This window comes from Mus musculus, chromosome 16 (assembly GCF_000001635.26).
Source record: "Mus musculus strain C57BL/6J chromosome 16, GRCm38.p6 C57BL/6J".
Classification (NCBI taxonomy): Eukaryota; Metazoa; Chordata; class Mammalia; order Rodentia; family Muridae; genus Mus; species Mus musculus.
The window spans coordinates 72,980,840-72,994,777 of NC_000082.6; the positions used below are offsets into that span (position 1 = coordinate 72,980,840).

Genomic DNA, 13,938 nt, shown 5'->3' on the forward strand with positions numbered 1-13,938 from the left:
TGAAAATAAAGGTGTGCTTGTCAACAACATTCCTGAAACCAAACTTTAACTGTAACTTATAGTTTTATATATATATATATATATTCTAACTCAGGTTTTTAGATATATGTTATACATAAACATATTTTAAATATAATTTAATTAATATAATTAAATTCATATATTAATTTAATTTATATATAATTATATGTATATTACTTAATATTGCTTACTATCACTGTTATTACTTAGTACTTATCAATTCCTATGATGCCCTGCATGATTTTCTGCTTATTAGCTAGTACTGTGGCATAGGTTCGTATCTAAGGTGGATACATCTGGATATGCATCTGTGAATATGAACCTGTGCTTAGGAAGGTGGACACATTTGCTGTCTCCAGTGCGTGCATCACGGTGAATGAGGAAAAGTAAGAGGACAATCCCCAAGATTTCATTTTTCCCCTTCATCTTGCTGGCTTGAAACATAAATTTTTTGAATAACAACTTGGTAAAGCTGAACTGGTGAGACCTGCAATGCCTGCTCTTAGGAGGTAGGGACAAGCGGATCAGACACACACAAAGGATTTAGTGGAGCTGGAGAGATGGCTCCATCAGTAAAGTGCCTACATCATGAAAGAAAGACCTGAGTTTGTTCCCCCAGAAACCATTGGCAAAAGGGAAGAGTGTCCCATGCCTGTAAGCCCACCACTAGAGCTCCAGTTTTAGTAAGAAACACTGTACCACAAAGTGTGACAAAAAAGTCACAAATGTCAAACTCAGGCCTACACACACACACACCACAAGAAGCAAGCAAAGTATTTTTAAAGATCACTGTAAATACATTACAGTTGTCTTAAAGCATTTCAAATAGAATTTTGATTGTAACTGTGTCATTAAAAGATAAAAATGGCCATCCTTTTAAATGCTTTCTTGCGGCCTCTAAGGTTATTTCAGTACGAGTGTGTTACAGGACACTGTATTTCAGCCCCACGAAACAGACTGTTGTAAAAGAGTTTGTGAAAGAATCTAAAATGTGATGTTGTCTTGGCTCTCAAGGAAAATTGTGTAACGTAGACATTTTCCCCCCAAGAGTCAGAACTCATTTCTCTCCTCGAGAAATCTGAAAGGATGGATTTCACTTAACTTCATGGTCCATTTAAAATAATAAAATGCCTTTCAGAACCTGATTGACTGGTACAAAATCAGTTTGTGGCTTCGGTTCAGCTGTGTAATGTAATTGGTGGGAAAAAAAAATTCACAAAGGAGTCTATTTCCAATGGTCAGGTCTGGATAGAATGTCTCACCATTTGTGGGCATTGTGCGCTGAAACCGTATTGCGGTAATAGAACTTTCAAAGAAAAACGGTGAATGTTATTGGACAAGGGATGGAGGAGTCTGGCCTCTCAGACTGCTTGTGAGTGGCTTCTCATAACAGCTCAGCCTAGCTAATCCTTCCTACTGCTAGAGAGGAGGGTATTTCCTAGAACCCAGAGCGTTATTCACTATTCTAAATACGACTTCTTTGTAGGAGCAATAAAAATATCAGCATCCCCCATGTGTAGGTGATTCAGGGTTATCGCTCCATGATTAATCTTTTAATGAAACTTAAAGTGAGGCTTGGAGTGGTAGTCCAAACTTCCAATTTCCTAAGCAGATAGTTTCCTATCGGATAGCACTATCCAAGTTCAGAACTACACAGTCACCTTTTGATTATAAGACAATTCTAACACCAAGTGTATATATTGATAATCTTTTTAATCCCTTATGTGTTGTGAAGCAGAAATTGTTATTTTAAATTAGGTGGAAGCTCGGATTGCTCATATTGCTTATTGATCATAGTTCAGCATACCATACTCTAGATAAACCCTAGGGTGACCCTTACCCCTTGATACTATGTTATTTTCAGTATCAACCATATTTATACGGAGTATTGTAGATTATTATTGTGAGGTCTCCTGCCTTGTCAGACACTACCTCTTGGTTTTGATGCTTAAGTGATGTGTAACTGACACTTTAGATTAGTTGTGTCCCGGAGTATCAGGCTCTGAGCTGCCCCAGGTACCTTTGTTTTGCGACCCTGGTCACATGGAGTTGTGCTTGTAGTATAATTCTTAAGTGATGGCAGATATATTACTGTGCTTTGTGAATATATTATTACTCTTCCTGCAGAATCAATTTTTAATTTCTTCGTGAAAATTTCTCGAGGTTAAAAAAGTAAACAGAAGCCCAGTGTTCTGGGCTGATGAGGGCTGGTGACAGAAACAACCTTGTTCTAGCAAGGTGACCACTTTATATGAGAAAATATTTTTAAATAGTGTGCTTGTTTTATGTATTGACTAATATGTGTGCAGGTGCACACTGCGGCCAGGAAAAGGACATCAAATCCCTTAGAACTGGTTTTACAGATGTTTATGGGCTAAATTATATGGGCGTTTAGATCCAAATGACTGGTTCTCATGATTCCTAGAATTATGCTGTAAGCCTACTTAACTGTTGCAACACTTCTTCCAGGCCCTATGTGATAAATTCTTAAAGGATTATACCTAATATGGTGGTGGAGCACGCTCATAGAAGCAGGGGGAGGGGGTATAGGATGGGGGTTGTAGAGGGGAAACTGGGACGGGGGATAACATTTGAAATGTAAATAAATAAAATAACCAATAAAAAAAAGTACCTATAAAAACATGAGAGAACATAAGAGCTATTGCTGATATTCAACGTGACTAGAATAATCTCAGAATTAGGTCAAGGCAAATAACTTGTAAAGTTTCCTACATTGAATTCTCGATAGATCCGAATCCTGTGTAAGTCTGAAACTCAACTTTGATCTATGTTGAGCTTTGCAAATAACTTGGCTACGTTATCAGCTTGGCTTTTTAATTCTTCCTAGGTTTGGTGTCTCGGTAATGAAACGAAGTATCACATAAACAAGACAGTCGATGGCTCGACCTTCTCGGTGGTCATCCCCTCTCTGGTTCCTGGGATCCGATACAGTGTGGAGGTGGCAGCGAGCACTGGGGCGGGTCCCGGGGTGAAGAGCGAACCTCAGTTCATCCAGTTAGGTAAGCGTCACGTGATTTGTCATTTCCCCACTTGGTCTGCTCTGCTGTTTTCGTTTTGCATGCTTTTATTCTGAGTTGCCCAGTTATTGCTGTGGGTCCAGTAGAATCTGCAGTATGATGTGTGCAACGGGGCAATCTTTATTTAAAATAAAGAGAACTATAGGAATACGGCTGTGAATCACTTCCCAAGGGCAATCTGTTCTGAGAAATATATTGTTAGGTGCTTTTTGTCATTGTGTGGTCTTCACGGAGTGCAATTACGTAAACTAACACATCTATGACATCACTCGACAGTGCCATCCTATGGGAAGATTGCTCTGCACAGGGTCATCATTGACCAAGGTGTAGGTTGATGGTGTATGGCTAATGACTATAGATGACTCACAACTAAAACATCAAAGTGTACATTATTGCTACTTCAAATACACCACGATCAATATTTACTGTCACCCTAACTCTGTCTTTTGGAATGTTAACCTAATTAACAAATGCTAATAATTGAGCATCAAGGAAACATCTATGAAAAAGAAAGACACAGGCTTTCTACCATTGCATTTTAGAATTATTTTGGGAAGGAATCAAAGCCCTTCTTTGGAGCACGTAAGCCAGGTATTGGAAATTTACAGCAATGTGAAATCTCTATTTACATTTAAACTCTATTTAAAATTATAACTGGTGTTTATGACAAGAGGTAAATTCAGATCTTCATTTGAAATATTTATATACTAATAACTTAGAAGGTTAAATACAATGTTGTCCTAAGGAGAATTAGCTCAATGAAAAGGAAACTGTGGCACAGAAGCCTTCCTGACTGTCATTCCCTACAGAATATAGTTTATATGCAGACTATATAAATTTAAAGGTGATTAATAGTAAAGTATAAGACAACAAATACTACTGTTTCTAAAAGACAAGAGAAAATAGTTTTATATTTAAACAGTGACATATCTTTAAGGGTAATAACTAAGCAGTCAACTTTATATATTTACAATCAGAAATTAATTATGTAATACTTTATGTCACAGTTAGGTTGTGAACAAAGGATCAGATAATACAAGTCTACCTGCTTCACAGATACACACCATCTTAATGTACTAACAATATTGTCATCTTAGAATTAAGTCAAAATAAAATTAGGAAACACTTAGCCTGGAATATCACTCGCATCCCATTGAGAAGACAAGGCTAGCTCCAATAAGATGAACAGTGACTATTCTCTGATGTAGCACAGTAAAGTTTCAGAAACTTGGGACTGTTGGTGAAGACTCAGTTCCACATAAGCACTAAAAGTCCCAGACACTGTGGGCCACAGGCTGATGAGACTTGAGTCTGGACAATGAAGTCCCCAGGGTTATCTCCGGCTACCTACCTCTCTGGTAGAACTTACATGTTTCAGGGTTAGAAAGGTGCACATTACTCTCCCCGTGTGATTCCGCATACGATGATGGGGACACCACAGAAATAGGCCACTGGGTCTGGAGCCACCTGCCACCTAGTGGAGGTGGAAATGGGAAAGAGGAGGTTCACATTTAAAGCACGCTGACTCAGTTGCCACTGTGGACTAGAATGTAATCATTTTTAACTTATCTCTTCCGCATAGCAACTTTGAAAGTAATTATTGCATGCATATCCTTTTGGACCAAAATAGCTTCTCGATTTATTTCAAGCAGAGTACAGGGAGCTGAAAAAATAATGCCTAATGCATCTGTTACCATGTTATAACACAGGCTGGAACAAATATAAGTTGATCCACGTGTATTTATCCACTTGGGCAATGGCAGTATCTATTTTTTTTAACATTATAAGTTACGTTGCCATGATCCTGCTGGCATTGTTGGCTTTTATAGCACACTGCCCTTTCGTCCTATTATTTTGGGAGATGAACTGGCAAAAGAGACTACGAGTAATTTTATTAAGATTTATATCAAACTATATTTAAGAGTCAAATTGGTTTTCTTGGGATTATAAGTGGGTTCCAGTTTCCCACATTTTCAGATAGCCTCAGCTGCAATGAGAGAAAGCCTGAGATACCGAGCGGCCATTTTAATTCATTAGTCACACTACACTTTCCTCTGTTAAGCCTGTCTGGTGACTTGCCTTGGAACCTCCCATGCCGACTACTATAACATCTAAAGCTACCCAATTTAACCTTGCACAAACATCCATGAAATCTATAAACCTCATAGATACAAAGGATGAATTAAGAACGAAAAGAATAGGTCTGCCTGGTGGACGTTGAGAGGTTCAAATGCTCTTAGGCCATCCAGAGATAAAAGGGTCTGAGACATGAAATGAAACTTTCAGTCAACAAGCAGTTGAAAGCAGGTGACTGCTTGTGAAGATGGACTTTTTCAGCTTTGGCCTTCTGTAGGATGAAATGAGGAGTTTTGTTCAAGGAAAGGGTGCATGTAGCATACATGCACACACACACACACAGACACACAGACATGCAAGCACATACACACACAGGACACACATGTACATATACATACACACAAACACATGCATAAATGCACACGTGTGCGCACACACACATGAACACATGCACACACATATACACACAAATGAGCACATGCACACACATGAACATATGGACACATGCGCGCATGTGTGCATGCACACTCGCACACGCGCGCACACACACAAACACACACACACACACACACACACACACACACACACACACACACACACACACAGCATGAAGGGGAACTTAGACATTGCACTCAGAGAGAAATACCGTATTCCTAAGGCAGTCTCAGTCCACACTGAAAGCTACTTATGTTTCCTACTTATTCTCTCGTGAAGGGTCAGCATCATTTAATAATCCAAAAGCAATATTCAAGTTAAGAATTGGTTGTGCCAATTATTTTTCCAGGAAAAAAAAATATGCTTCGTAACTGTTCAATCCCACTATTTGCAGAGCAGAATGTATTAGCAGAAATTCTGTAAGTCTCCAGTTTGGGATCGAGTCCTCTTTCTATGGAGTGACTGTAAACCTGGGCAGGGCTCTAGCCATCTGGTTGTGGACATTTATATGCCTAAGCATCTAGCCCATGCCCTGATGTCGCTGTCACAGAGAACTTAGTCTGTCATATACCCTGAAGCTTTTATGCATCCTGCCTACATAGCCCCTCTCTAGGACACCTTTGACCAGGATGAATGAGGGTGGGGCATGTGTGTCTCCAAGGAGACGTAAAGGAGGCAGTGAGACCAAAGATGTGATATAACAGAAGATACTACACACAGGTCTGCAAGAAAGTGGGTACAGACATGTGTCAGTGGACAGTAGGAGAAACTAATTTATTCTGAAGGTGTGAAGAGAGAGAGAGAGGAGTGGTGTCTTTGCTAGTACCCGGAGGTTTCCCGCAGGGCCTTTAATTGATCAGGAAAGAATCGGCAATGGATTCTATAGTGTTGCTCTCTAAGACTCTGTCACTACCTTACATGTGCACAATCCATACAGGGCAAGTGTAGTCGGTGAAGTGGGTTGAACCGCTATGTTCCTATACAAACCTGGTCATAAAGACACAAGAGTTTGAGATGCACATCTGGATTGGCCATCCTAAGGACTGGGAGATAACAGATGGCTTTGTGCTTGCAGTGCCAGTGTGAGGCTCCGCAGTGGAACCCCTAGAACCCATGTAAATTCCTGGTACCTGCAAATGGTGGTTCACTTCCCAAATACCAGCACTGGCGGGGCAGGGAAAAGCCCAGTGTGTCACCCACTGAGCTCTGTAGTCCGATAACGACTCTCTCTCAAAAACTAAGGTGAAAGCAGTTGAAGAAAACGTGCAGTGATGAATTCTGGCCTCTGTATGTGTATGCATAGACATCCACACCCACGTGCACACACACACATTTATGTTTGCACACAAATGTATGTATGTAGACACCACACACACATTCTTTTTTTTTTTTTTTTTTTTTTTTTTTTTGGTTTTTCGAGACAGGGTTTCTCTGTATAGCCCTGGCTGTCTTGGAACTCACTCTGTAGAACAGGCTGGCCTCGAACTCAAAAATCCGCCTGCCTCTGCCTCCCATGTGCTGGGATTAAAAAGCTGAATGGTTTCTAGAAGGTGGGTGTGACTTTCTCACAACAGAGAAAGAGGCGTCAGTGTGCTCCGCTGCTCACTGTTGTTCAGTTTGCTGCTAACAGGGTTAGGACAACAGGGAGTCAGTCCCTTTACTGTGTGCCCAAGTGATGGCTGGGCCAGACTCCATGGGGTAGTTCCAATCCACTAGTCATAAAGATGGCCTTGGTTAAGTTCAATGGGTCACAAAGCAAAACCATAAGATGTGAGTCTGAAAAAGGAAATGGTAGCAATGATGGAGTGGGAAGGAGATAAACTAGGGTAGGGAGAGAGTCACCACAGTATACTGTATGTATCAAATAACAAGATTAATCCATAAAAAGGGGGAAATAGATCCAAACCAACATATAACTACACAGTTTGGGATTTTTCTTTCTGCCCAATGATTTAATAATACTGAGAGTGCACCCACCATAATAAAATGGCTAATGTGGGGGAAGAGCGTTAAAACCATGGCTACTAGTGGGGAGTAGGCTCATTGGGCTGGGTCAAGTTGCGCATCAGTCAGGGCCAACAAAGTGGGCCTCCTTGAGGGTAGAGCAACAGCCTCAGTTTCCTGCAAGTGACTTAGGGACGCTCTGTGGGACCTGACCTGAGAACCGCAGGCTTCAGAGACACTTCTGTTAGGCTTACAACAAATGTGAGATAAGTAAATTTTATGACCCATATATTTTATCAATTTTTAATTTTTGAATCAAACCGTCTTAACAGGAACTATGAGTCTTTTGGGCTATTCATAACACTTGATGATCCTTTTTCATATTTAATATTCTTTTCTTATATCTAATGCTGACATTATTATTTTAAGAGAAAGATTATTCACAGTTCTTGCGATGCTAATTTTTGACAGAGTTTTAAGTGGCCTCCAGTCTTATAATTCCTTCTGAATAACGGTTCAAATAATATGTTATTAAGACAGTTAGGGATCCTGAAAAAGAGTTGCGGGAAGTGAACGGGTGTGCTTTTTTTTTCAATATCTACTTACGGGAAAAGTAAAATTTCAGTTCTAGCCCCTATCACTCAAGTCTCTGCCACACGCATCATTTTTTAAGACAGAGTCTCACTATGCAACTGGCTGGGCTGGGCTCAGTCTCACAGAAATTCACCTGCCTCTGTCTAGTGTGTCCTGAGACTAAAGCTATATGTCGCTATGCCTGACCAATTTTTTACGATTTTTGGAGTAAATATTTGTGAGTTTCTATAGAAGTGTGAGAAAGGTTTTTTTTTCTATATTTACTCACTCAACACCCCTTGTGGGTTAAATAGGAACACATTAAATTACTCCATATATTAGGGATACATTGGTATCTCTGGTTAGTTTTGTCCTATGAAACCCACTCTAAACACTCACACATAGTTTTCTATAATAAAAAGACAGTGTGCCTTTGTCTTTATGTGTCTAAAAGTCTGACTTACTTCTTTTGAATTAAAAATGAAGGGAAAATACAATTTTTTTCTTGAAAAAATCTCGCGAACTTCCCTGCGGTGGCTGAGGCAAAACAGGAATGATTGTCCAAATAGTTAAGAAGATAAAACAAGAGTCATTTTTACTGTATACACAGGTAGTATTGTCGTGTTGAGGGTTTTTTTTTTGACACTTACTAATTAGGAAATGACCTTTCAGATTCTCACGGAAACCCCGTGTCTCCCGAGGACCAAGTCAGCCTTGCTCAGCAGATCTCCGACGTGGTGAGGCAGCCGGCGTTCATTGCAGGCATTGGGGCAGCCTGTTGGATTATCCTCATGGTCTTCAGCATCTGGCTTTACAGACACCGCAAGAAGAGAAACGGACTCACCAGCACGTATGCGGGTATCCGGAAAGGTGTGCCAGCCATAAAACCTTTTATCTTAAACGGATAACATGCTCTTTATGCCACACAGCCTCCATTAAATGGCGTTAGTAAATGAATGTTCTCAGCAGTGCTCTTGTTGCTCCACTGTCCACATAGGAACTTGCCTGGGTTGCAGGACGGCAAATCGAATTTGTCAGCCTCAGAACCCACTGCCTAGGTTTTGTTCAAGGTCTAGACCTTGCTGAATCTCTTTCAGGCAGATAGATATTTTATCTTACATTCTTTTGGGAAATTTGAAATCACCCATCATAGGAATTAGAAATCCGGGCTTTAAATTCAGGATTAGTTTTTATTAATTAGGCTTTTATTTTGCTTTAGTTTGGTTCTTTTGGACAAGCAGTCAGTTACTGCCATTTATTTGCGTATAATAACTACCCTTAAGTACGATGGCTGTCCGGGGTGCTTGAGGTAGGAAATTGAAGAGGTTTGTTTATCATTCATGGATTTAACGTAGACTTGGATATTTATATACATTTAACTAATGATTCTTGTTAAAATGTCTACCCAGGTTTAGAATGCACTGTTTGCTTGCTATAATCCAAAACTTTGAGGAGGAGCTACGTAGGCCGAGAGGCTCACAAGACCCTCAGTTCTTGGAGACGGCTGATGGTTAATTTTTATTTTCTGAATTGGTTCTTGCTGCCTCTCCACTCCCATGGATTCATTAACTCCGAGCTGTAAATAGATCAACTATAAGTCAGTGTTTAGTGGACAACCCCCCCTTTTCTCGACCATTACCTCCTTTCTAATTGCACATGTGTTTCCTAGGCAAACACTTTCTACGTGTCCTGGCAAAGTGCTGGCACTGAGTAATTGTGAGTTCAAGCCAGTCCTATCCCTGCAAAGTGGAACTCAAATGCCTCTCAACGCAGTTAGAAAGGGCTCTGGGACTCTGGCTCACAATCGAGCCTGACAAAAGACCTGAGCCAGATTGTCCTCAGTCCTGTGCAACGGAATCCCTGAGCGGCTCTGCAGCCCCCTCTCCATGTGTAAATGTCCCTAGGCTAGGCGTTGTCACCAGGACTTTTTGTTTTCCAGACACGCATTCTGTCAGTGTCCCTGCCTATGAAACAACAAAAGGCTTAGGGCCATCTCGAAGACAGTGTGGCACGTTGTGTATGTGGAACGGTAACAGCCGCGTGTTGACCATATGAACCCCTTGACTTCAGATCCGTGTAGAGGAGAAGCTCTTGGGGGCGGGTGACTGGGGAAGGAGGAGGGTGCCCTTGCAGTGTGTCTTTGAAATCTGATTTGAGTTAGGAAACATGAGTTACACTTAAACTCGGAGTTCCTTGTATTTTCTGTTCGAAGGACCTCCATCAACACCTTGACTGGGTGAGCATCCAGTTCTGAACTCCAGCATTTCCTACTACAGCCAAGTGCCTTCGCTGTGTAATTGTAGCAGGTTAAACCCCCTCTGTTGTCTTGAGAGCTAGAGACACAAAACCCTCCTCGCTCTGAAAGCATTCTTTTCCTTCACTAATGTCCTTTGAGCATGCCAGTACAACACCTATGTCCCTCAATCCCCCTGCCCTAGATCTATCCAACTAATACCATTGTCTTTTCAATGGGAAGCTGCTGTTGAGGCCGCAATCGTGAAACATAATGACAAATGTAATTTAATGAGCCCTTGATTCTGCTGTCCTCGCTCGCTTTGACAAGTCTTTTTTCCTTTGTAATTCTTTCTCTATGCATACTTTTTAAAAGTATGTTGTGTTCTCTTAAATGGCCTATGCCCCTCCCCCCAAAAATAATGCCAGAGATTTTAATAAAAGAAGATAGGGCATATTTTTAAAGAGATCGGCGCAAAGCACGCATTTGCCTATACAACGTCAAGCCTGAGTGTGACATTGCCTGCCCGCGAGGAGTTTTGGTGTGGTCTCACGGCATCTCCCGGGAGGTGTGACGTGCAGGAATTCTGCGTATCTGTGTACACCCCTCCACTCTGACCTTTAACATCAGTGAGCATACAGAGTGTTAGGCGGGGTCTTAGAGGGTGTGAGGATGAGGTGGGGTTTCAGTGGGTAACAGTTCCATTTAGTACTGGCCTTCCTTCATTTGTCCTTTATCTTCACAAATTAGGGTGAGCAGAAGGACCTGTCTTCTATTTCCCCCTGTCCTTGTAATCACAAAATAATGTCCAAGCGCTCCATGCTTCCTTGGACAGACTGAGTTTCAAATGCACGTCTTCTTTGTGTGTTCTATGAGCACTTTAACTATGAGAGGTGTTTGTTACGTTTTGTTTTAACATTGCTAAATTATATTAACTTTTAAAGATGGGGTGGGGACAAACACAATAGAATTCTTAAGGTGGGCCTGCTGGGCTACATGGGAAGGCCCATAGATAAGCTGAGAGTGCGCTGAGGGCTCTGTTGCTGTTCGTCCAAGAATTGGACATGAAAAGAAGCCAAGATGCCGCCAACGTGTTCCCACTAAAGCTCCGGTCCTATCAGCAATTTCCTACTGCAGTTATGGATGAAAAATACACTTCATTGTTTTTCATACATGATAAATAATCAGCCCTCCAGTTTTCTTTGCCCTAAAGATTTGTTGAAGGCAAGCTTTAATCTGAAAGGAAGGCATGGAGTTTTCCTGTGTCCTTTATTAGGGCTGCATTACCTGTACATTGAAGGGAAGAGACTGGAAAATCATTCAGTCTCCTCCTTCTATTAAATGACATGGAAATTGCTCCGTGTTGCTGGCCCATACCCAGCGAGGAGAGGTGTGAGGGGAGGGGGAGGGGGAAGGCCAGACAGCCACTTTTGAGGTCTGCAGTTCAATTTCGGGCATTATTGATTAGATTAAGATTTATAACTGTGGAGGGAGTGAAGGTTCTCAGAGGGGTGTTATTGTTCTTTTGTTCAGCTTCTAGGATGTCGTTATATTAAAAAAAAAAGTTCTCTTTACTCCTAGAAAAAGCTTCTGCATGCAAAGTATGGCAAAGAAATTGGAGTTTTAGCTCTACAACTGTTCCGATCCATTCACAAATTTTATGATGATAACAAAAACAAGCAAACATGTTCATTTGTTTCTGTGGTGCTGGGGATGCCACGCAATAAAGCTGTTTGGTTTTTATGATATTCATATTCTGTTTCTCTGTGTGTCTCTGTGTGTGTCTGTGTGTGTGTCTCTCTCTCTGTGTCTCTCTCTGTCTCTCTGTGTGTCTCTGTCTCTCTTTGTCTCTCTCTCTGTCTCTCTGTGTATTTCTGTCTCTCCGTGTCTCTCTGTGTGTCTCTGTCTCTCTTTGTCTCTCTCTCTGTCTCTCTGTGTGTCTCTGTCTCTCCGTGTCTCTCTGTGTGTCTCTGTCTCTGTCTCTCTGTCTCTGTCTCTCTAGCTCTCCTTTCCCTCCCCTCCCTCTCTCCCTTCCAGTAAGGAGCACACTTCGCCTCCCGCCGCTATTATTCCACTTAATAAGCATTTACTTTTAGATGTCTAGATAAGGTTCCAGCAGAACCCTGATAATACTTGTTTAAGAATCCATCACCCAGTGTTTAGAAATGATTAACAGCAGAGAATCCCTGTTTGCACTAAGGCCGTGGGCAGACTCTAGGTTACTAAATGCAAGGTCATCCGCGGGCTAACCCAGACAGTCCCCCTCCTGAGAGTGTGAGAATGTCAGACACTTCAGAATGGTACCTGTAGAGACAAGCTTCATTTTTTTTTTTTTTTTTGGTAAGGCTTCAGATTGGTGCTGTTCATATATCAGCGTGTCAGACCTACCGGCTTGGTTATTTACATTTGTTTTATGTTCAGCTGTCTGCTTGATTTATACTAATGTGATATGTTCCCCTTCTCTCGTCAGCTTAATAACTAGTTTATATTTTGTTTTGATTTTTCAGTCCCGTCCTTTACCTTCACGCCAACAGGTACCTGTATGCACTTAACCTCTTCCTTCCGTGTGTTAGTTTGGCATGTGTGGTGTGCTGCTGTGTGGCTGGTTCCAGTTCGTTCTGAGCTGGAACTCGGGGAAAGGACACGCACACGTAGTAGAACACCCAATCTCCTTCACTCCCGCCGGGCATGCATTTGAACTAGACATGGTTGGTGCTGCTTTTTTCACCTACTGAATGAATGCAGGCCCATATTCTGCATGCCACATTGCATCTTAGTCCTGTGTGCATGGGTCCCTGTTAAACAAACACACCTTTCCTACCACATTCCCCCTCACCTCCCAGCATGATTGAATGCGCTAATCATCTGACTGATTAGATAACGCCGGGCAGTGCATCGGTCTCCCCTGGACTCAAACCTCCACGTTTTCCAGCAGCAGAACAGTTTTTGTCCTTTGTAACTCTCTGTCCATAGAATTAGTATTCTCGGAGGTACCCCCAAAATCGCCATCCCACGTGAGACGTGAAACCTCATTTCCAACAAGTCAGAGTCTTCAACATGTGCCCATTCCGTGTCTTTCAGAATGGGCGCTCCTCTCCCATCACCTGCAGTCAAAGATGTCCCTTAGTTATGTGTCCTCCGCCTTAATCCAGTTCCTGCGATCCCTGGACACAGTTATCTCTCCCGAGCAGACTTCCAGTTTAGAGTTTTTCTAAGTCTCAGAAACTTGGCAGCTTTTAAAAACACATTTCTTCTTAGAAAAATGTGTCTGTATTTACAGGAAAGCTAATCTTCTTAACTCCTTGCCTAACTATTTATAATTCGTTTTTTTGTTCTGGCAAAAAATGAAAATTAAGATTTTTTTTCATTCATGTGTGATGGAGATATAATGTCTGATAGAAACACAATACCCGAGGGGTTTTCATAAGCCACGTATAAAATCGTAAGCCACGTATAAAACAGGTCATGTTAGTTGTCACAACTTGGCTTAAGTCTTTGTGTGTGCAAAGAGGGTTTATTTGAGCATGTGTCTGTGCTTTCGTCTGGGAAGACAATCTAGCCATGTCTCTTTCCCTGAAAATTTAAAGTTATACATACAGAAGTCATAGAACTATCTAA

General features: G+C 41.4%; 1 protein-coding gene across 15 annotated transcripts in view; it reads left to right on the top strand.

Annotated features, from left to right (window-relative positions):
- The window catches only part of Robo1 (roundabout guidance receptor 1), a 1,019,974-nt gene that overhangs the window by 953,322 nt on the left and 52,714 nt on the right, over positions 1–13,938 (top strand). For 12 of the 15 annotated variants that reach the window (XM_006522960.4, XM_006522963.4, XM_017316894.2 and 9 more), the window contains 3 exons: positions 2,870–3,041; positions 8,760–8,957; positions 12,828–12,854. In XM_006522960.4, the coding sequence (XP_006523023.1) occupies positions 2,870–3,041; positions 8,760–8,957; positions 12,828–12,854 (397 nt within the window). The remainder of the gene's footprint in view (positions 1–2,869; positions 3,042–8,759; positions 8,958–12,827; positions 12,855–13,938) is intronic. The other 3 variants (XM_006522958.2, XM_006522964.4, XM_030249005.1) reach the window with 1 other exon arrangement.